The following is a 24,416-nucleotide window of genomic DNA, read 5'->3' as shown; positions in this document are numbered from 1 at the left end:
AGTGTAACAGGAAAACTCAGTCTGTGCTGAACTAGAGGATTCTGTTGATGTGATGCTATCTATCCTCAAATCTGCCACAATGGCCTGGGATTCGTGTCATGGTAGTCACAGACACACATCAGATTTTAGCTCTGTATAGTCAGACATTCTTTTCTTCTTAATGAGAAAGAGCGCATCAGATACTTCCTACTCTGGAATGCTTCTTCAAGCCACCACGGATCATTTTTAACATGCTCCATCAGACTACGGAAACCCACCCCCTCTTCCTAGGATCCTCCTTCCTGAGACGCAACTCCCCTGGAACCAGTCCCACAGAAATAAAACACTTCCACCAGCCAGGATGGCAAGACCACATTCTGTTTAATAACAACTCCATAAAGGACTGTACATGCTATTTTGAGCTACCTCCCCTCCTTTACTGTGGTTACTGCCACATACAGGCATGGAGGTGTGTAGTGCCATATATTTTTCTAAGTCTATATGTAGTGTGTGCACATGTATGCATGTGGTTGTACATGTATGTATTTATATATATCTTTGTAGAAGTGTTATCTCATAAGTCACATTATCAAAACATGCGAAGTATATCCAACAAAAATTTTCAGGCAAACATGTTTTGGAGCTGGAAGACCAAAGGCAAATCAGACTCATGTTAGTTATTAAGGGCTAGGGTGGGACAAGGTAAGGATGAAAGCTTTCAGTAGTGGGTCCCTTTCCCTTTTTGTTTTACTTCAATTTGGTACTTTCTCCCCAAACATCAGTGCACCTCTGTAAACACTAGCTTGAAAGAATAAATATAATCACCATGCAGACTCCCCGCTACAGAAAATGTGTACAGGTTTGGGGGAAGCTCTTTAAAATTGCTTTGCAGCAACCTCCATTGTCCCATACACTTATGCTAAAGTAGTTTCAGATACTGAGAATACAACACTTAAAGACCTAAGCCTTTAGTTATTTTTATACATGCTTAGGAATCCATTCCGCATGCCACCCCTGAGACTCCCATCCACCACCCTTGTACCTCCCAAACCTCTGTCTTTAACCACTCATATCTAAAAAAGAGCTGAAACAAGAGAAATCCTGTTCCCCATAAAATTACTTTTGAGTCCCAATTTTATAATGTAGGGATTCCCAGAGACCTCCAATCATGCACAACATCCACAAATTAGAGAAGAAATATTATAGCCAAACAATAATATATACCTGCAAAAGAGCTTTTGGCTTGCTACGTTGCTCGAGCATGCAGTATCTGAAAAGAAGGGAAGTTCACTTGTACTTGCCTCATGGGAACTTGGCAGGACTCTGGAGGAGGGTTCTTAACCTTTTGGCCTCCAACTCATGACCAGATTTCCATGCCCAATGAAGATGAATCCAGAAGGCCAATGAATCTGGACTAGATGCCTGTATCTTATTAGAAGCAAATCTCGATGCATGATCTTGTCTACAGAATGGAGAAAAGCCTTTATTGTCTTGCTAGCATGGACATTTGATCCCTTATGGGAAAGCAAAAACAAGACTAGGTTTCAGAGAGCATTTAAAATGTCCCCAGTCAAAGGAGATGAGGAAGATCCACAGAACACTGTAATCCCTCTCTTCCTAGAAGACAGCAGTTACTACTTATCAATAGGTAAGTCCTGCCCATGGCAGAGGGGTTGGACTAGATGATCCTTAAGGTCCTTTCCAACCCAAATCATTCTGTGATTCTATGGTATCGGCACTGAGAACATTCTTGAACAAGTCTTTACAGTTTTAGTAAATATAATCTTTCTCGAAGTCACAGCTTGGCTAAATTTTTCCTCTTCCAAAAACGTCTATTTGCACTGGAAAAATGTATCACATATTTATTCTCTTTTGTGCAGACCAACACTGACAATCACAGAAGTTCTCCTCATTTCCAAGGAAAAGATAACATTTTGATCTGACTATGGTGGGGAAAAATGCCAGTGCAAGGATGTAAATAGACCCTAATGTTCCAAGTGCAAATTGTCCATGTCCATTTGTTAACAAATTAAGCACTTGTCTTCATGTCTACACCTGTCAATTCATGGAGCTGGTTGTGCTGCTGAGAGAGCGTAGTGTACCCAGGTTCCATGACAAATTCTGAGACAAAGAGAGACATTGATCTGGCACACAAGTCCAGCTCTTCTGCTCCTGCACTATTTAGCCTGGGAAAAGCCTATGATACAAAAGAGGCACCTGACATTGACTTTACAGCTTGCAATCATATTTGAGACTGTGCTTTAATGACTGTAGTCTGTCCTACATATACGTTTAGTTCTAATAGGCACTATTTTACTCACATTTTCCCTGTTTATTTTTCCTTTCCCTGAGCCACGGCATAGAAATCTTTCCCTGTCAGATTGCTACAGGGGAGGAAAATCAAAGGTAAAACTGTTACTTAGTTACATTTTTCTAGATGTAAGGACACCAGCTGCTGATAATCTCTCTATCAGAATGGAATTTTTTTTCTCTTTTTTCTGTTTCTCTTAGAAAAAGTCAAAAAGTTAATTTAAAAGATATGCCAGAGTTGTCTGAACAAGAAACATTGGAAATTCCACCTGGGACAAATCACAAGGAAGAGCTTAGGCTATGTCAACGTTGCTCTGCTTTCTACAGCATTTAGAGGTGGATTTATTTGAGTTTCTCCTTCTAGACAATTACCAATACACCAGTTAAGGCAAACTGAGCTGACTTTAGATATTTTGAGTTCCTAATGAGAACAAAACTCGCATTAACTTCATTTGGACAAGGAGTAAGTTCTTATTTGGTGTATTTCTCATAAGATTTCCCTGCAGAACTGAGCATACTGTGAATTGCTTTCAACGATAATGAAAAGAAGCTAGCAGGTACCGTTTCTGATCACTTTGTGGAAAAAAAAAAAAAAGTGTGGCTTGGACTAAGGAGTACTATAAGCTGCAACAATCCTGGACTTAAAGCTTTTGTAGCAAGTCTGCCATTAAGCTTCCTACCCGACTTGTGTAAAGAAAAGACATTCAGCTTTTTTTGACCTTTTTCCCAAGCCTTTCTCTCAATGTCTTTCCCTCTCTAGCTAGACTTATCCTTGCCATTGCATAGAGCACACACAGCTGTCCACAAGCCTGTACTATTGCACACTACCTTGGCTCACCACCACACCTCACACCTCTGTCCAACTAACAGAACAATTTCCTCTCTCTGGTTCTCTTCTCTGGGGCTACAACTTACATTTTTTCGTTGTTGCCATACACAGTACAGCATGCACAGACTCTGCATGGGTGAGAAGTGCTCTGCTGGATCTCACACTAGATTGGAACTGGCTTAAAGATAGGGATATGTGTCCTTTCCTCCAGCTGTGCTTCACTCTTGCACAAGGCTCTCCTCTTGCAATTACAGGATAAGACTTATCAGTACCTTTAGCTGCCATGGAGTTTAATCACTGAGTGTATATGAGATTTGTGCACGTTAATTTTATTAATTCCATGCATATATCAAGTTACTCATGTCCTCCTGTCCCTTGCAAGGGTTTATCTCAAAGAAGCCTTTGGAAAGGAAGGGAATAGTGAGAGAAATAAAAGAGCACAAATAACAACAAACTCCAAATCAAGTAAGAGCATACTTGAAATTCCAAGAAAAACACTATGGGAGAAAAGGGCGAATATGTCCTTCATGGTGCCCCAGTTCTTTTCAGAGAGGTACTTCACAATCAGCTTAAGCCAATTTAAGTTGCATTGGTAACCAGTCTTCCACATGACCACTTGCACATTTTACCAGCCCTCAGTGATGCTTGCCTCACCAAGTGAAGCAATATGAAGAGTTCATCCCACTGAAACCCTTATTTTGATAGGGGACTGGGTTAGTTTTCAATGGGACCAGTTCCTGAGCAGCCAAATGAGTGTTAGCGCTGGTGCTTTTTAGGCAGTAGAAGTACACAGCTGGTGGTGGCGGAAGGGAGGAGGCATGACAGCTCCTTTGAGCAGCTTAGACTCATCATGAAGATGCCATTTCAAAGTGCACTTCCCCTGTTTCCCTAACCTGATATAAAGGAAAGCCAGCTGCTGCGAACAGCACAATCTCCCCCACCGCTCACAGCTGTTCCCTCTTCACTTTTATAGTAGGGTAAAAGTGCATGGTTTGCTGTGGGTCAACTGTGCATCAGCATCAGCATAAGGGTTGTGGGAGGTGAGCACAGCCAGGGCAAAGGGCTGCCTTCCTTCACAGCAGCTCACCACTGGATCAGCTTAGAAGCATGGTTAAACTGTTCTCTGCTACAAGTCTGTCGCTAAAGGTGACACTAAAGTTTTTAAGGGGAAAAAGCAAGAGGGTGACTTGTCAGCAGCTTTTCAGAAGAAGATGATGGTAATTTAGAGGCACAGAAACTGAAATGAGCAGACTGATTTCTCCACCCCAGAGCCTGAGGTAATGGAGTTGAAGAGAACTCAGAACGCTTACAAAGAAACTTTCAGATTTATATAAAAGAAAAACTTATGAAATAGTATAACTAATCAGGTATGAGCGATCATGGGAAAAGGAACAAGAGAATTTTCTTGCAGTGGAAGCTTTTAAATTAGGGTCACTTGTGTTTAAGCCTTCCTTTGTGTTTAGCATAATAATTTCAACAAGTTTCTACTGAAGACAAAGGCTTGGGGAAAAGATGGGAATCTTCTACCTCCACTGCTTCAAGAATATCCACATTTTTTCTGTAGTGCAGTTCTGCTTTACAAAAGGTTTGTGGAAACAAACAGCAGGCTCAGTTTCTTAGTAACTGCAGATCAGGGATCCTGAGCTTACCTTTCCTTCTTATTTTCAGCCTCACAAATACAATTTGGGCTCTGACTATTTGGCTGGACTCTCTCCAACTCATCCCTCCTCACCAGGATAAAGCGATTGCAGGCCAAATTTCACTCACAAAGCACCTGTGCCTCCCATATGCTTGAATAGGTGTATCTATATAACAACAGCTTTTCTGGGAAACATACACTAGGTTCCAGGTCTCTCTGTAATATTGGATACACACAAGCAGCAGGCCTGTTACATAAGAAAAGGCCAGGTTATACAAACAATTTTCCACTTTCAAAAAGATTAAACTGCCTTTCCAGTTCAGCTCAGGATGCTCACTCAGGTGGCAAGTGTAGATAGGCAGATCTGCTCTCTCTGGGCAAGCTCCTAGCAAATGTAGATACATTTCTCTTTTAGATTGGGGAGAGGTCATGGAAAATAGCCTTTTTCTTTCTTTCAGGAAAAGGCTGAAATTTTATTATTCACAGAAAGTCAAGACCTTTATGGAAAAAAAAAAAATTAGTAAGTTTGGAAGTTTTTACAGAGTGTTCAAACCAGTCTGTATTCACAGAGAATGAGGCTATCTACAGGTTTCTAGAGATCAGGCTATGGAATTGTACAGCAGGGTATAATTCTCTATCCCATTCCACGGAGGTCAGAAAAATCTACAGATAGGTTTTCTCTTCCTACTGAACTCCACAAAATTTTCTATAAGGTAATTTTTTTCACACTTCTTCCCATGTAGAAAATTCCTTGTCACTGTCTTCCATGGAGATAATGTACATCTTTTAGACATAAGTCACACATCTTAGTAAATGTACCACATGCCCATATTAAAGAAAAAGAAGCCCTGGACAAGTTGACCCACTTGTCCCAGTCCTGTAAACAACACAGAGGGATCATTAGAAGCTACTCTAAAGTTACCGTAAACATCCAGATTGGTCCTGGAGAGGCACGTGGGAACAAAATAGTTTGGAGAGAAAAACAAGAAACCACTCAAATCTCCCACAAAGAAACATACCCAACCAATTTTTGCTTCCCTGAAGGATTTTTAAAAAAGAAATAAGAAAAGATTAACACTTACTCATTTGTCATCTGCTGAGGTGCTCTTGACACTTGCCCCATCTCCCTTTTCTGGCTAGTGTGATTTCCTAGGCCCTGCTCTAAGACTAGACCCAAACCAATTCAGGACAAGGAGCTAGCACTGGTCCTGCAAGAATTATAGAAGATCATATTTATCAAACCCTCCTGCCTAGGGGAGGTTAGCACCTGAATGCGTAAACATCTTTGAAGAGATATTGAAAGGTCATCATTCAGGAGAAGAGCTACCGCCTTAGAGAGATGTAAGCAAGACCAAGCAAATGGGTAAAAAAAAGATGGTCACAAAAACTTTTCCCTCTTACCTACACCAAATTACCAATCTTACTGAAATATCCCAAAGGTCTTTCCTCTGGAGGTGCAATGGAGAGGGAAGACAGATCCGCTTGAAGTGGACTTTGCTGGAACGACTTAGACATTGAAAGAGGAGTCCCTCTTCATGCAGCTGCCAGTGTAAGTGGGAGAAAGCTGAGTGGGGTAAAGTTCTACCTGAGAGTCCCATTTCTACTTTTCGTTAATTCCTGGATGTCACCTGCTTTGCTTGCCAGGAGCTGTCTGAACTCTGAGACTTGATGATATTACTTCAGTCACGATTTATTCTCCTTAGACATTCTTCCCCGCAAATATGCAGGAACTAAACCTGAAGCAGGGAAGGAGCATGATGACACTCCTGTCATCCAAAAAACACACCAAGCCTGAAGAAGAGGCAAAAGAGAAACAAATGTATCATGAATTAAACAGAGCAGATATGAGTCAGAGTAAGTGAGAAAGGGTTGCCCCTGGAACAGTATGGCAGTCTCCAGGCAAATTCCTTTCTCTAGCTCATCAGATCTAGCATCTGATTTATACCCATGCTTTGCTGATGCTTCCTTGCAAGAGGTCTTGCAATTAAAACTCAGCACCTGGGTAATCTCTGTTGGTTCTGTTCAGTTCTTCAGCAAAATCAATAACCTTGTACAATTTTTGCCTTTGCCTCTTTTTTTCTTTTTTTCCTGGTGAGAGCTTGAAAGGAGATAATTTCCTTTCAAAACCTCTTCCTCCCAAAAGGAGGTCTGTAGAAACATGGTGAGGAATTGCAAGAGACCAAATTCCCCTAGTCAACGAATCATGTTTTTTTAACAAAAAATATAGAACCCGTACAAATAGGGAAAACTCCTGAAATCAGCTTTCTCCACACCTAAAAAAGAGATGGGAGTGAAAAACAAACAGACCAAGTACTGAGCATTATTTACACGGCTTGGGGGTGGGAAAATAAGAGAAAACATAGGCAGGAAGAAGAAAAATAGGAGGAGAAAACTCCCTCTCACCCTTTTTCCTCCAGCTACATTTGGCACTGCAGAAGGAGTGGCAGAAATGGGAAAGAAACAGTATTTCTGTTAAGCCATGACTGGAGTACAGGCCTTTCCTATTATGCTTTGTCATGAACAGTTATCCAGCAATATAAAAAGGTTAAAAAAAAAGCAAAAGCTGAAAACTCTAATGTAAACTCGGTATCTGTGATCTCATAGCTGTACACACTGTTCCTGGATCTGCTGCCTACTCTCTGGGTCTCCCCATACTGCTGGCAAGGGAGAAGACAGAAATCTGCAGCAGCAGCACCAAGACGGACATGTTCTCAAGCCCCATGCAAGAGTCAGTTTTTTATTACTATCTCCATAGCTGAAAATGTCCTTTCCACCGGCTTCCAGTGCCCCATGCCAAAAGGACACACCACTCTTGCCAGCTCCTGGGAAGGCAGAAATGTCAAAGAAAGAAACAAATAAATGAAAGAAACCAAAACATGAATATTTGAGAGCAGCGTTAGATTCGCATCTGCATCCACTCCTCCATGCCACAGCAGAGCCTGGCCCACAGAGCGACACCATCTGTTCAGCAGCATAGCCCGTGCCCACGGAGCACAGTTTGTATCCACCAAACCTACAATTTTGTATCAAGGTGCTATTGAGGATCTGGTTACACAGCAAATCTTTCATTTCAGTACAATCTGTACCGAATACAGCCTTATAGTCTGTATCAGTCACAATCACACAATACTAGTGCAATCTATATTTGCAAAGCCAAATCTTCATTTGAAACCAGTTTATATTCACATATTATCAAAGGGGACCATGTCCACAGAACACCATCCATTCTGCCAAGATGAATTCTAGCCACATAGCCGCTCCCTATACCCAGCCTGTCTCATCAGCCACATCCCCGGTACCAGAAGAGTTTGTATCCACAGCCAAGACTTAGTATTAAAAAGATTTAGAAATTATTTACCAATCCAGATCTCTACAAGCACCTCACGTGTTGCCCAGAGCAATGAAAATCCAAAATATGTGTCCATGGGGGAGGGGAGAAGAGGTTTTTATGTGTCAATCACTTTGAGATTTTCCTCTTGTTTAAAAAAATAATTAAATGTCAGGAATGGAAGGTGTGCCTCCTCAGAAATATGGGGAGCTGGAGAGAAGAATCTCTGTAATTTCATTCCTTGCCACCCCTCTCTTTGTTCAGCAGTGATGAGAACTTCACAGAAAGCATCAGTTGTTTGTTTCTCCCTCTTCCTCATCAAAGGACTGCACCCCAGAGGAGGTGACGTCTGAGACTTTGCGGCTCAGTGCAGCATGTTCCATCTCCTCTCGAGGAGATAGAGATTCCAGGTCCCGGCACACTGCATCATCCTCCTCTGGAGAGGGCTTCTTGTTTAGGAGAGGAGCTTTCTCCAGCCGTGGGTTCCCTTCATCCTCAATGTGGTCCTCCATGTATGTGCTGGACTCAGCTCCACCCCCACTCTGAGCAGTCTGCAGGGGCCACACGTGGACCAGCCCCGTGCTCTGGATGAAGTTCTGCTCCTGCCGCTGTTGCTGCAGCTGTTGCTGCTGGAGAAAGCTGCTCTGAAGCAAAATGCTTTCCTGAAGGTTTGTCTGGGACTCATCAAAATTCTGGCCTAAGTAGGAGCCAGTTGCTGGGGAAGCGATGAGGGACTGGTCACTGGCCTCCCAGGCATCAGATGAACCTAAGCAATACATGCCCTGTGAGACGTAGGAATGAGGCCAGCTATCATACTGCGTCTGGGCCATATGCTCTGCAAGTAAAGGAGAGAAACAACACACAGTTAGACACTCTCTTTAGGCCAAGCTGGCTCATTCAGGTCGCCTGTGTGCCTGTGCATAGCACTGCACTGTGCAGGGTAAATGAATCCCTTAGAAGGAAGGAGAGTAAAGAGAAAACACAGTTCTAGGCAGTAGGCAGATGACCTTGATTATATTCACAACTGACTGCAAGAGCCACTAGCTTTCCACAGTTGTGCCCAGAAACGGCAAAAGGAACTGGACTTTGGAGCCTTCCTGTTATAACTAGATTCCTTGGACAGCTCCACAAATAGGGATGACTCTACTAGATCCCACTCCCAAAGATTGAGGCTACAGAATAAAACAGGGTAGAGGGAAAGACAGCAACGTGAAAACAAGAGCAGAAAAGGGGTGTTTTAAGATTAGCAAGAAGCACTGGAGCTCACCTTGGCTCTCCATCAGCTCCTGATAGTTCTCAGAGTAGTTGCTTGCTGGGTTGTCCTGATTTGAGTTTACACTCACATCCTCACCATCCATGGAGGACCAAGCCATGAGAGTTGCTTCAGAAATAGCAAATTGCTCCATCACTCCTGTGCCAAAAGAAACAGGAAGGGTAAACAGGCATGTGTGAAAGTCTCCGCTTCTCATCACCCTCCTTAACCTCATCCCGTGGTCACACTGTCCCACTCTTGTCCTATCTCAGCAACACCCATCACCCACAATGGGCCCTGAACCTCTCCCATTTGCATTCCACTGGCAACACTCCAACCACAAAGTCTCTCTCTGCTTTGGCCATCTGAACCACCCACAGCCTCTCCTAAGTGGTCTCTCAGGGAGTCTGCTCTGGGTCATCCCAACCAATCCAACCCACACGCCAGAAAGTCAGTGCTACCTGCAAGGAACCGGGCCTCCTTCTCCCCGTCACTCAGGTCTGAGTAGGCGTCGGCGTCTTTGCGCGCTGTCTCGTGCGTGTGCTGCTGCTGCTGGCTGTTGGCTTTGCCCCAGCCTTGCCACTCAATCATGTGAGCCACACGGCCTTGGCCCATTGCTGTTGGCTTTGTGACATGGTCCTTCATGCTGCGAGATATCCCTAAGGGGCCAGACATTAGAAAACAAGGAAGGGCTATTACACAGTTCCAGGGTTGTCTGCCATGCTGTTTACCTCTCTTAGAAGTGGAGCTTCTCCCCTCCTTTCCTGACAGGATTCATGCCTGCGGCTGGGTGTCTCCCAGGTTTCCCTGTATCACTCTCCAGGAGAGTTTCTCCATCTTTCCTTGGACTAGCTCTCAGAAGGAGGAAAAAGGGAAACCCAAAATCTGAAAGACCATTTCCTTCCTTGCCTAGAATCCATTTAGGATAGAGTTGGGCATGAAGGATGAAGCCTGGAAGTGAACAAACTAAGAAACAGAAAATGGGGTTAAACTCAAGACTGTTTGAGGGGAAGGAATTGAAGATGTCTGAGCAGGGGTGCACGGTGAGAGGTCAACAGGAGTAAGACAAATCTGTTCTTTGAAAGGGCAGCAGCTATGAGATTTCTGTACTTAGAACCATGGTGGTGGAGACTCCTCTAAGGCCTTGAAAAGGCGACAGTCAGAAAGGAGCAGGTGTGAGAGCAACAAAGAGATATGGGAAGAGGCTCAAAGGCCTGTGGAGAGAAGCTGCCAAGGATAAACTCAAATTTTGAGGACCTCACCAGAGAAAGATGATTTAGCCAAAGCCCCAATCCCATAAGCATTGGAGTTGCGTTTCAGCTTGGGGAGGATGGAGGTCGTATCTTCCATGGAGAGCTGAAAAGAGAGAGAATATGAAGAAATGATATACAGGAAGGAGAAAAGGAAGTGAATTGAAGTGAGAAATCAGTAGGTAGTTGGAAGATGAGGAGCAGAAGCAAGCAATAAGAACAAAAGAAGGAAAGGAAAAATTAGAGGCCATTTAACCAGGACTGGATATTGCACAGCATTGGGACTGAGTGAGGCAAGGTCAGAGGCAGAGGCAGAACTGGGCTGTGAGAAGCCTCCCTTTGCTGCTGCCAGTCCTTCATAGACATGCTGCACCATTCCCAACACTTTGTTGGACATCCAAGACATGGCTGATGGACAATTCAGGGAACTTCCAATGGGGAGCTGTCAGTGCCAATGGCAAGGCGCAGTAATTGATGTATCATAGATGCATCATACTACAGTTAATAATTTTTATATGTCACTTTGAGGGTTTTTATTCTTCTCACATGGTCTTAATAAAATGAACATGACTGTATCAGTGACGTGTCCTGTTTCAAGCACGTACAACTATCTGTAAATAAATACGGCATACAGCTCTGCTTAATTTTCTTTATTGTCTTCTCTGTGTTCATCCTCAGTCCCAGAATAACAAGGACAGGACACTACTGGGACAGGCAGCAGTCACAAACATCATCATAAAAATAATCTCTCAAGATGAATTCATCAGGCTTCTTCAGAGATGCCAGACATTTCATTGGAGGCTTAATTTTCACAAGGGCTAAACAAGCGTTGCTTCTGCTCTTCATTTCAACCTCACTGAAAAACAAGGCCAGAATGTTTGAAACACAACAATACTCAAAAGTAGGGACCATGATGCTGGAAATTGTAAATCCTTACTCAAAACAAGCATTTGGTCACAGGCACAGACCTCACAAAAAGTGAGTGGAGCAATAACTGGGCAGTGAAATAGTTGGAGGCAAAGGAAGGCATTTTAAAGATGTTGAACTGCATATAATTCCAGTCAATTGCCGAATTATGAGAGATGAGTTTTTCTGGAAACTGAGCATAAAGGCAGCAGCTACGACATCCTGTAACTTTGGAGCCAGGAATGGCCGTGTGCAACGTGAGCTGAAGAAATCACAAAGCACAGAAAGAACAGTAAAAAGTGAGAACACATCCCTTGTTCCATGATGCTTTTCCTTAGGTAGTGAAGCTTGGTTATTCCTGCCTGGGCACTGCTCTTCAGTATCCACCCACTTGTTCCATGACAGCCTGGGGGCTGTGCCGTGAGCTGCCTCATGGAAATCGTCCAGAGAAGAAAGTAAACTCAGGGAGTTTCTACCACTGCAAGGTTGTAGAGCTATGGCATGAAGGCAGGAATGAATGGGATCGGTAGGAAATTAATGATCCAGCTTTGATACCAAAGAAGATCTGTGGAATTACACTGCAGAAGAGCTGCATTATGAAAGAGCTCCATGGATTCTGAATGGGTTGGAAAACAGGAAACTGCAAGTAAGGAAACTGTCTTCTACTTTCTTTAAGTATACATGACTTTGTGTACCTTGCTTTCAGCTAGACAGAGGTGCAGTGAGGAGAAAAACCTGACAAATTTCTTCTGGACAGTTGCTGCATGCACCAGTATTTTCCTGCACAATTTGTTTCTCTAACTGATCCTAGGCAAAAGATCCCAAGCCATAAGTGCCACAATGAAAGAGGTATGAGCAGGGTGAGAATTATTTAAAAAAATGTCCTCTTGGTATTCAGTTCCCAAGTGCTTTTATACTACAGATAATCAGAAAATTACAGACATTTTAAAAGTTTTGAAAGTATCTGAAATATGAAAATCTACTACTTAAAATGGAGCTTTTGCACACTTTGCAAGTGTACAAAACTATCAAGTTAGCTTATGTTAAAATATTTTTTAAGCCTGCTGAGCGCAAAAAAAAAGTTTGGTAGCAAAAATATGCATTATTCCTTTTCCAGGGTGTTGTTTTTGCGTTTGTGGAAAACAAACAAAATAACATATTTTTTTGTTCATGGTACAGGTATTAAAAGCAAAAGAAACGTGTTAAAATTTTGCTTGCTTTTCCTTCTGCTTGTTAACTGAAGTTAACTGGTACTGACCATCTCCCCTGGGGGACATTAAGAATTCTTTTACTTCTGTATGCAACTGAATATTAGAGATACACTTCTCCCAAGAGAAGATCAAATTATGATCAAGGACTAACAATCTTTTTAACATGCTGGACAGACACCTTTCTTATGTAGCAGCACACAGAAATTTCAAAAATAAAACATAGAAAGCATCACACATTTGTTCATAAAGGATGAAGGCAACTCAATAGCCATCTGCAGATCTACATACCTGTCAGATGGCAAAAAACTCAGAAACAAACAAAAATTTATCACCATCCTTTGAATCGTAGAAAATTTCCAGAATTTGGCACTAAAGACTTTCAGTCATATTTCCATTCTGGCCTCCACTGTATCCAATGGCAGAGAAATCCTGGTCTTCCTATAACTAGAAATTTGAACAGAAGTGTAGTGCATACTCACATTGATGCCATCCCAGGAGAAATCTGTCCGTGTTTGCTAAAGAAAGCAAAGAATGACAGCATGTCAGTGCAACAAACAAGTTGCAAACAGCCTTGCAACTCTAGTGGTTCTGCCGTAATCAACAGTCACTGCTTTATTTGATATATTAAAAGAAACTTGTGTCTATCAAGCTGGTTTCATTCCCTCCTGTTGATTATGGCGTCTGTAGGTGTCACGGTGTCTGAAGGTGCAATAGCAGATAGGATGATAGAGCAGGAAAGAGGAAGACACTTTTTCACAAGGCTCCCCTTCCAACTGTGGGGGTTGCACCACTTTGAGGCTAACACAAGGAGGAGCTACACCACCTTTATATTTTAAGTATAATACAGCAAGCAACAGAATTCTGCTTAAGTTATTTTTTCTTGTAGTGTTTCGGTTTGTCCATTTTGACTCACTCTCCCCTTGCAAACTACATCCATTTCCTGTATCAGCCATCACAGCAACAATTCATTGTGTGTTTCTTTCAGCTGGGAGGACTCACGTCTCAACAACTTGGTTTTGGGGATGCGGATATAGGAAAATTTAGATGAGTCAGTTACACCTATTGTATCCATTCATATAAATCAAGATGTTCACTGAGGTGTAGTGTATGCTCGTTGACTTTTAGGTCTGCATTTGATTTAACTGAATCTTCCACACAAGATCGGACCCAACAATTTCTGCCAGGATTCCATGAATCTTTAAGTTTCTTTAAGTTATATTCCAAGCCAAAGACGTATAAAAAGGAAATAAAAATACTGATACGTTTATATTTTTCAAGGTTTTGCAAACTGTATGTTATTTTTAAAGGTTATCTGTGAACATTATTTGTGATTCTTCAAATATTATGAATTTAAAATAGCTTTGATATTTTGATTAATCATCATTGCATGCACTAAACCTTACAAAGCTGAACATTCAGGTATCTAAGAGTGCAGAAGCTGCACTAATTCAGAACAGTAAATGAACCAGCCCTTGAGATGCTGCATGGTAAATTAATTGACTGGGAGTTACTAGTGAATGCAGCCCTAACAATCAAAATACAAACAAATCAAAACATTTTATGGCTATGCTGCAGAAGCTGGGACAGACATAGTGTTGGACACTTCAATATGAATCTGTATTCAAGGAATGCAGACCTACAACAGGCTTGTGAGAACTGTTTTTTCCATGTTGTGTTCCACTCCTGCCATGAGAGGTTAAAAAGCACTTTTATTTGCAAATTCTCACTCACTATGGATCTTGTGAAGGAGTGACTCAACTCTATTCAATGCAAGCCAAACTACACAGGTATGAAAGCCTGGTGCTCAGGTGCTCATTGGTATTCCGGTCCTTTCCCAGATCATGCCTCAGTGATGCACAACACCCGCTTCTGACCTCAGAGAGAATTCAAATTTTCTGATCTCCTTGGGTAAGTAGGTCTGGGACAGGCACTCACCTCAGTGGAAGGTCGATGGAAGCTGCTGCCATGCAGTGAACTCGTGCTGTCCATATTGATTTGGTCCACATCTTTCAGTCCCTTCCAGTCTACTGCAATCACCTCATTTCCTGTGGGAACACATCTGGTCAGGCTTCTGAATGCCATTACAATTTGTTCTATCAGTCATAAGCCAATTCAGCTAAGCAAACAAGAGAATCATTGAGTTTAAGGCCACAATAGCTTCAAATCAGATATTCTGTTTTTAATCAGACCACATGTACATCATCAACTATTATATTTCACACAGCTATCTCCATATGAAGACTAGTCACTTGTGTTTTTCTCAAGCATAATGTATGCTTGGCTAAAGCGCAGATTCATCCAGTCATGATGTGTGACTGAGAAAGAACCAATTCTTTTGATAACCCCTTCCAATATTAAACCATCATCACTTAAAAAGGCATTTCTCCATTATAATTTTAATCGGTCTGACATCAACTTAGGGCTGCTGGAGCCCTTGCTTTGCCATTCTCAGCAAGATTAAAGACCTTCTTAATACCTGCCATTACATTTCAAATTTTAAATATCAATAACATAAAACAGAAATGATAAAATTTAATTAAGATTAAAAAATTAAATATGATTAAATTTAAAATGTGAAACTAAATTCAAAGAAGCACACATAAGTAGTCAGCCAAGTAACTAGGACTGCTCTGTGCAGTTAGTGATTTACTGTGCCTTCAGCCTTTGTGCCATCCTCAAACTCTGCTTAGAATTATTTGCTCCCATGTCATAGAGGAACAATTGTATTGTCTTTAAAACTTGAGCCTTGCTAGAACCTGGCAAGAAATATAGCTCCCCAAATGATCATTTATTCCTGGGATCAATTCAGCAATGTCTAGTCTATTTGGAACACACGCCATTGAATGTGAATGGCTCTATTTCCATCAGCTTTTAGCTTTTTATTTACTCTTTATAGCAAATTTCTCCTCCACAAACATATGCAACCCCTCTTGCTCGTTCTAGCAGCTCTGTCACATTTACATAGTTCTCATCACTGCACTTCTCAGGTAGAAATCTTCTGACAGGCAAGAGATGCTGTGCTCCACCCCACACAGGTCTGCAGGAGCCGTGTAGGCACTTGTGGGTGGGAAGCCTGAGGCATTCATCAGCTAGAATTCAAAATGGAAAAAATAATTTGGCCCCCTAGAAAGGTTAAACATGGTGATATGTAAAATATCAGAAAGCAAATGTTATTTGTAAACCATGGCGTCCACCACTCCTTCACATCTCAGTTTTCTGCTGCGCAAAAAGATCTCTTTCTGAAAGAACTAAGGGATATTTTTCCCTTTGCATCCAAAGTATGTTTCTATTCATCAGGATCATTCGAACCAAATGTTTTAATACCATCCCCCATGTGCTTCTAACTAGGCTGAGTAAAGTTGCAGTTAAGAGAAACTTAACTTAAAAAAAACTTAAAAGAAAAAGGATTCCTGTACTGTATTCTACAAAGGTAAGCATAGGGGTCAGACACAGCCAGACTTCAGCAGAAGGCAGAACATGTGTATGATGAGCATGACAAAGACTACCTCTCAAGGTTGTGATCCATTTAACTGATTTTCTTGACAAGCACATGCATGCATTTGGACTCATTGAGCTCTTGCTGACTGCACTGCCACTGATCAGAGCGGCAATCTTGAAATCTGGGCATTTTTGTATTCAAGCGAGAGGAGCAAGGTCTTAACAAGCCACTCATGAGCTGCCTGTTTCCAGCATGGCTAGAGACCTCTTAGATCTGGGGTCTAGGCAAATCTTGCAAGGCTGGAAATACCTCTGGCAAGGGCAAGTGCCAGGCAGAGTCGTGAAAGCCCAGCTGACAGTCCCAGGCACATCAGCTGTAAGGTTTGGTTGTGGCTTAGAAAGGAATACACTTGTATTCAGTCTAAGGGCTAAAGGGGAGAAGAAAGGGGCACTGTCAGGAAATGCAAATCTAGGGAGGACAGGTACAGGAAGGAGTGGAGGGGCTGGCTGTGGTCAGGTTGAGCTGAGGGATCAACAGAGGTCAGTGGGAGGATGAAACTGGAGTGAAGAGCGGAGCAGGAGCCTGTCCCTGTGTGCTGGGATCCAGCTGTCTTTTTTTGTCTGTGCTCCTTCCCTCCACTTGCAACCCTTCACACGAGAATGAGAATGAGAGAGCTGGGGCATTCCTGCCACAGACCTGACCAAGACATGGATGCTGGGGAGGCAGGAGAGATGCCACCTCTCCAGAGCAGAAGGCAACTGTGCAGAAGCCTTCAGTGCAGATAGCAGTGTCACACCTGTTTTATCTGTTTACCTGAGGTCATTTCCCTGTACTCCCAGCTGGTTTTGGGCATAACACTGTGGCCCTTCTGCAAGACTAAACAGACATCCTGGCACACACTGCAGGCTGCAGCACAGCTCTAGGAATCCACTGCAAAGACACCCCCACCCCTGCCAAAGAAACAGAACAACCTCAGGGGGCCTGGCGCTCAGCACATGTGACTTGACAGCCCTAGAACTTGGCAAACGACACCCAACCTTTGCTCTCAATTCTGCAAGCCCACTGATGGTTTCCCTGAAGTGTTAGACTGTGGAAAATATTCATAGAACCACACAATGCCTTGGGTTCATAGAACCACACAATGTTTTGGGTTGGAAAGGGACCTTAAAGGTCATGCAGTTCCAACCCCACTGCCATACGGACTGCCGTGGACGGAGACACCTCCCACTAGACCAGGTTGCTCACAGCCATATCCAACATGGCCTTGAACACTTCTAGGGATGGACCATCCACAGCTTCTCTGGGCAACCTGTTCCAGTGCCTTACCAGCCTCACAGTAAAGATTTTCTTCATCTAACCTAAACCAACCCTGTTTCAGTTTTAAGCTATTCCCCCTTGTGCTATCCTTCCATGCCCTTGTAAAGTGTCCCTCTCCAGCTTTTGGGCCCCCTTTAGGCACTAGAAGGTGCTATAAGGTCTTCTAAGAGCCTTCTCTTCTCCAAGCTGAATACTAATATTATTGTGGCAGATAGTGACATCAAACGGTTGAAGAACAGTAACATCAAACAATTATTTGTCTCAAAGTCCACATCTATTCCATAATTGTAGAACTAAAGGCCTATGGAATTTAATTATTATTGGTTTTCTCCCAGTTCAAATAGCTCATCCACCTAGTTCAGGGAAAACAATGAGTAATATGTGATTTTGCATACTCCATAAAGACTGAATAATTATTGAAAATAAATTCTTGATCTAAATAGTTTCACAGGTACTAAGAAAGAAATATATTGAGAGAAAATAACTTTAACATCTGTTAAATGTTTTTAAATGCAGTAATATCTTCTGAAGAGTTACAGCATCACACACTGGTTGAAAAGAAAATCCCTGTGTTCTAAATGGTATTGGGCCTGGGCCAATGTTACTTTCTCTTATTGAAAGTTGGATAAAGGTTACTGTTTGTTTTTTTTTTTATCTTCTGCTAAAAATAGCAAGAGCAACATTAACCCACAGACACGAAAGATCAAGTTCTGCTCTGACAGATGGAAGGAAAAAAACATGGAAAATCAGAAAAACAGTACGGACAGTGAAATGGAAAAAGAGAAACTGAAAGCAGTACACTGCATATTAGCATTGTTTTTATCCAGCCTCTTGTCAACTTCTTTCTACAATTAATTTGCATGGGTTTTTTTCTTTTGGAATGGTACTTTTTGCTCTCCAATATAATTTATTTCCTCTTATCCATCTTCCATTCCAGCTTCTGTTAATCAGTCCTAGTCCTAGTCTACTAGTCCTTTTGTAATTCTATGATCAGTCACCTCTTATAGAATAGCAGTTGCTCTTCTCGATATAGAACTGATAAGCATTTTAAAATGAGTGGGTCATAAACCTAATTTTAAAGTGGGATTCTTACAAACACATGCTATCAAAATTCTCATTTAAATGTTCTGAAATGAGATGATGAAAGTTGAAAGATAATTGGGTTTCTTATTTCCTCATCATTGTTTCTGTATGGTGTGTACAGCAAGGATATAGAGGGAATTCATTTTCATTAAACTCTTAAGAGATGTCTTAATTTTATTTAAAAATTTAGTATGTGTTTGGGGGTTTTTAACATCATAAATTCTGCTCTGGAAGACTCGGTAGATGACTGAAGAACAAGTAGGAAGGTGATTACATGAAGCAATGAGAGAAAACCAAAGCAGTTGAAATACATAAATATATTAAGACACATTATGGCAGATCATAGTTGCTTTGTAATTTTTAACATAAATTAGATAAAAACAACCTCTGAAAAACACTCATCAGGAAAGGATGTGTCCATTACAACTAAAGTAACATTCCAACTCAAGTCATTTATGCCTTTGGGGGAAAACATCATCCCTCTTTCTCTTACAGTACTGTTAAGGTAAAAATCAATTTATTTTTAAATCTAGTCTTTCTAAATAATAGAGATGAAAAACACTCAAAGCAGGAAAAAATGGAAGAAAGAAAATACCCTTTTCCCTACTTTTTGTTTTGTGTTTTTTTCTGAGCATCATGGACTCTCAGAAATTAGAAAATGTGTGTACTAAGTATTCCTCAAGCAAAGTGATGGTTTTGATGAATGCACTGGAAAAATCCAAGAAACCATCTGGGTGACTGTATCCTACCTTGCTGATCTAGGACAACTACTTTTTTTCTCTATTTCAGTAGTTCATTTTGCCACATGCCTAACCTACCATGTAGACACAGAATTTCTTAGTTAGACATATTTTCAGTTTCTTTGCATTTCTGTGATCATAGGAAATTCACTTTGGTTTGAATGACTCATTACTTAATCTAAACAAGTCCATTCTCCTTGGGTTTCCTCTTGACATTTTCTCAATTGCCATTACCACTGTGCATTCGCTGATACTATATTTGGTACCTGTGCCTGTATTTTGTTCATTTAACAAGGTATACATTTGAATCAGGTTTCTGCATCTATGACTTTAATCTGCATCTACAGCCTGTAATAATCTATTGTGTTGTAACTTCTGTGCTGGATATTAATCACCTCCAACTTGTCTTCTCTATTCTGTTCCACAATAAGTAGATGAGTACAGTTTTAGAGACTTAAATTCTGGTTTTCCCTTTTGGACATCACACCAGTGAAGATGTACACCATACACCAAACATGTATTTGTGTAATTTGCTTTCTGATGTGTCATGCCAATTAACGTAAGAAGAAACATATTAATTAAACAATGACTTTCTAGCACTGCTATTATCCCCTGTTAGCACACTTTCTTCTGTTTCTCAAATTTTACTTTCCAGCAGAGAGTAGAAACCTTATCATTTGATATCAGTGGCCAATGTTAATGTTAGTAAAGATGAATATTTAGAGTACATGATTCATTATTCTTTTCCATTCCCTTCTTTTCCCTGAACAACTAAGAAAACAACAAATGTAATTGCAGTAATTATGATCAGTCTGTAAATTGTTCTTTCCCTGGTACCAATTTTCATGATACTTGTGGGAGTGCATATCTCTGTCAAACACAACATCACCATGTCTTGTCAAATGTGGTTGAAATTAAAGCAGTTGAAGCTACTGGGAAGGACTGACAGATGGATGGATAGCATAACCATAGAAACATCTTTCTTTCCTGCGTGCTTTATACAAAGCCAACCAAAGCTAGACAAAAGGTCAACATCAAGGAAAGGAATAAACCTCTGTGAGGGAAATGGTCCCTGAGGTGAAGCTCCAGTGGAACTATTCAAATTCTCTCAGGTAAAGCAGAGAAATCAATTCACCTGAGTTATTCACATAACTCCATAAGTATTCCAGCTTGTACTGCATAAGGAAACATAAAAATTAGTTCACTGCTGTTGGCACCTACCAACAGGGTCACTTGTCAAAGAGGAACAGAAAAAAAAAACCTGTTTTCTTGGATGAGACAGGGCTGATCATCAGCTCAGCTGGTGCTCATCAAGGCAGAGAAATGTCTCGGTCTCCACAAAACAGATGTCTTGGAAATTTTTGATAAAAAATGAAAACACCTACAGCTCTGAGATGCCTGTAAGAATAGGAATCAGATGAGCAGTTCTCAGTATCTTTGCTTTGGATTTGGATAATTTCAATAGTTTTCCAGACCATTCTGCCTCTTTCTGCAGGTAGGTCCCCTTTTTAGAGCTGTTTAGGAAGTAGAATTAATAAACAACATCCAACACCAACATTTTTCTTCTTGACTGGAAACATTTTCAAGCCAATACTGAAAGCTCCTGCATATCACATCCTTGAAACTACAAGGAGATGAACAGAGCACATAATGCTAGACACAGGCAGTTCTGTCCTGAGAAGCAGACATGTCATTTAAGCTACGGAGGTACTGCAAAATGAAACACACCCAATTAACACAAATTTAAAAAAAAAAAAAAATCTCAAAGCCCTGTCTCATTTGCAGAGCAAGTATCAACCAGCATGAACAGTGGCGATGGGTTTATCCTCATTCTTCACTGCCTCTCTGAAGTGCAGAGAATGTGTCCCCAGGGGCCTCATTCAGCACAGTAAGTATGAAAACGCCAATATGAACCAAGGTAGCAGCCCTTTTTTGCTGGCCCAGAGCCAACGTTACAGAAGTAATACACAGCAGGCAGTTTCATATGTTGCTCTCCATATGTGTTTAAATTTTAATCTCTCTCTTTAATCATGTAGCCCACATGTCACATGGGCACTGTCCTGGAGCATAAGAATACCATTCGATGTGACATTTATGTGCCATAGCTTCATCCCTAACAGTGGGGAAGAACCATACTCAGTATTCCTCAGGAGTCAACCAGCAGGTGGCTACATCCTTCTCCACCACAGCTATCGCACACTTGGGTCACAGTCCTCATCAAGCATCTGGTTTTGGAACAGCAGCAATGGTCAGAGCCAGCCAGGAGGCATTCAGACTGCTGACTGCCTCTCCCCACTCTCCCCAAAAACCAAAGTGTGAGAGTTTGCAGAGGTAGTGATACCCTAGGCAATGACAGTGACCTCCAAGCCATAGTAGGTTTTCTTCCTGGCAATACAAACCACTCCATGGGATGCAATGTGTAAAGGGCTCTTGGCAAGGGCTTCTCCATCCTCCTCAAGCTCTTCCAGGTGCTGGGTATAGAGGTGACACTAACTTCTGCCTCACCCCTTTTCCCAGTGTGGCTATTCTCACTAAACCTCCCTTGTTTATCCTAAAGAAGCTGGTATTTCCTATCATCTCTCTTCTGAAGGGCTGCAAAGGACAACTCCCTCTGCCAGTGAGTCCTCATCCAGACAGTGAGGCAGGACACGGCCTGGAGAGCTGCAGAGTCCTTTACATTCAACATCAGGAATCTCTTTGTGCATCCACAGCTCCTCGAGGGACACTTCTGAATTGCCTGCTTTCTGACCCAGGAAAGGGTCATTAACCCTCCAAACACAACATAAGCAGATAGCCCACATACCTGGGGGGACCCCATGCAGGAGGAGAGGGCTGTTTACAGGGGAAAACTGTTACTTCTCATGCTTTCTTCCTCTGTGCATTCATTGTTGTCTGAAGACCCAAATCCTCTCCACTGAAAGCACTGCATGGGCTTGTTATGATCCAAGTGCAGAACACAACACTTCACCTTACTGAATTTGCCTCAGTCCATTGATCCAGCCTGCCTGGATTCCTCTGCAGACTTCCTGCCCTCCAGTAGATCAACATTCCCACCCAACTTAGTATTGCATGTGAACTTACTGAGGGTGCACTCGATCCCCTTATCCAGATCATCCATAAAGATATTAAACAGGTCTGGACCCAAAACTGAGCTCTGGGACACAGCACCTGTGACCACTTGCCAACTGGATGTTAACTCAATTCACCACCACTCTCTGGGTTTGGCCATCCAGGGAGATTTTTACCCAGTGAACAGTGCACCTGTCCAGGCCATGAGCAGCCAGTTTCTCCATGAGAATCCCATATAACCATAGAATGATTTGGGTTGGAAGGGACCTGAAAGACCCCTGCCATGGGCACGGACACCTTCCACTAGACCAGGCTGCTCAGAGCCCCATCTGGTCCCACAGACCTGTGTGTGCCTAAGTGGTGTAGCAGGTCTCTGACCATTTCCCCTTGGATTATGGGGGCTTTATTCTGCTCCCCATCCCTGTCTTCCAGCTCTGGGTGCTGAATACCCTAAGGACAACTGGTCTGACTATTAAAGACTGAGACTAAGAAAGCATTAAGTACCTCAGCCTTTTGCTCATCCTTTGTCACTGTATTTCCCCTCACATCCAATAAAGGATGGAATTTTTCCTCAGCCCTCCTTTTATTGCTAATATAGAAATATTTTTATTGCCTGCTACAGCAATGGCCAGATTAAGTTCTAGATGGCCTTTGACCATTCTAATTTTCTCCCTGCACAAACTCACAACATCCATGTGGTCTTCCTGACTGGCCTGCCCCTTCTTCCACTCTCCCTTTTTTCCTGAATTCCAGTCTAATCTCTCTGTTCAGCCAGGCCAGTCTTCTTCCCTGTCATCTCATCTTTCAGCACATGGGAATATCCTGCTCCTGTACCTTTAGGATTTCCTTCTTGAACAATGTCCAGCCTTCCTGGACCTCTTTGCTCTTCAGGACCTGCCTCCCAAAGGACTCTGTCAAACTGTCTCCTAAACAAGCCAAAGTCTAACCTCCAGAAGTCCAAGGTGGTAGTTCTGTTGAAACTCCCTCCTTACTTCTGAGAAGCAAAAACTATATCCTTTTGTGATCACTATGCCCAAGACGGCCTCCAATCATGACATTGCCCACAAGTCCTTCTCTGTTCACAAAAAAAGAAGTCCAGCAGGTGCCTTCCCTAGTTCACTTACTCACCAGCTGCATCAGGAAATTATCTTACACACACTCCAGGAAACTCCTAGCCTATTTCCTCTCTGCTATATTGTATTTACAACAGATATCTGGTAAGAGAAACTGTTCCCAACCTTAAAAAGCCACCAGCAGGGCTTCAGGTGTCCTCACCAGACAGAGCAGCACAGCTCCCCAAGCAACTGGGGTAAATGACAAAGACCTGCTGACCCTGAGACTACAGGGGCTGAGCACACCAGACAGAGCTGCAGGCATTGAGTGCCCAGTCCTGCCTCCACCTGCCCAGCCCTGTACCTGCTGGGGTGAGGCCACAGCTCACCATCACAAACACATCACACCCGCACCTAATCCCACCCCTCAGTTTTCCCTGCTGTCCCTGAAGGCGTCTGCACCTACACAGGATGACCTTCAGGGGGTACTTACTGTTCATGAGGTCCCTCTGATCCCCAAGGGCTACCCCACTCCCTCTGCTGTTTGTCCTCACATCAAGGGGACAGTCATTGCTCTCTGTCGGGTGAATGCAGCAGTTGTTCAACCTCCTCCTCCTTAAACACAACAACAATACATGGTTGTAGGACCACTCGTTTTCAGGAGAGAATGAGGAAACGCAGCTGCCAGTTTCTACTTCAGGCTAATTCCATGGACCATTGGGAACATTACTGGGAAAATCCTTCATCAAGCAGAAGGCACAAGTTTCTTCACAGGACCCCCTAGGTCATGTTCCTTCAGTAGTCAAATGGAGGAAGGCACATCAAGTGTGCCAGTCTTCTGACTCCTCCACAACTTATTATTAAGATTCTGGCTGCACTTCTCACATCTTTACTGTATAGTTTCTATCCCAAGACCCAATGAATTCTGAGCCCTCTTTATCAACTTTCCCGTTTCTCACCAAGCCCCGGGAGGAGGAAAATCCAAGATCTCAGTAACTAACGGTGCTATTTC

The 24,416-nt window shown here is 42.4% G+C and overlaps 2 protein-coding genes across 4 annotated transcripts in view; one reads left to right on the top strand and one right to left on the bottom strand.

Annotated features, from left to right (window-relative positions):
- Positions 1-341: 341 nt before the first annotated feature.
- FAM131B (family with sequence similarity 131 member B) overlaps positions 342-24,416 on the bottom strand; it is a 33,902-nt gene continuing 9,827 nt past the window's right edge. For 2 of the 3 annotated variants that reach the window (XM_050331781.1, XM_050331783.1), the window contains exons 2-7: positions 14,640-14,749; positions 13,184-13,219; positions 10,604-10,693; positions 9,799-10,009; positions 9,353-9,496; positions 342-8,920 (exon numbers count right to left, since the gene is read on the bottom strand). In XM_050331781.1, the coding sequence (XP_050187738.1) occupies positions 8,376-8,920; positions 9,353-9,496; positions 9,799-10,009; positions 10,604-10,693; positions 13,184-13,219; positions 14,640-14,749 (1,136 nt within the window). In that variant the 3' untranslated portion in view covers positions 342-8,375. Of the gene's footprint in view, positions 8,921-9,352; positions 9,497-9,798; positions 10,010-10,599; positions 10,694-13,183; positions 13,220-14,639; positions 14,750-24,416 lie in introns of all 3 variants that reach the window. The other variant, XM_050331782.1, reaches the window with a different exon arrangement.
- ZYX (zyxin) overlaps positions 12,061-24,416 on the top strand; it is a 51,254-nt gene continuing 38,898 nt past the window's right edge. Inside the window, exon 1 of the mRNA XM_050331768.1 lies at positions 12,061-12,139. Within this exon, the coding sequence (XP_050187725.1) occupies positions 12,103-12,139 (37 nt within the window). The 5' untranslated portion in view covers positions 12,061-12,102. The remainder of the gene's footprint in view (positions 12,140-24,416) is intronic.

This window comes from Myiozetetes cayanensis, unplaced genomic scaffold, assembly GCF_022539395.1.
Source record: "Myiozetetes cayanensis isolate MyiCay16 unplaced genomic scaffold, myiCay2020 scf5-8, whole genome shotgun sequence".
Classification (NCBI taxonomy): Eukaryota; Metazoa; Chordata; class Aves; order Passeriformes; family Tyrannidae; genus Myiozetetes; species Myiozetetes cayanensis.
The sequence above is the reverse complement of the archived record's forward strand: the minus strand, read 5'-3'. Positions and strand labels throughout refer to the sequence as shown.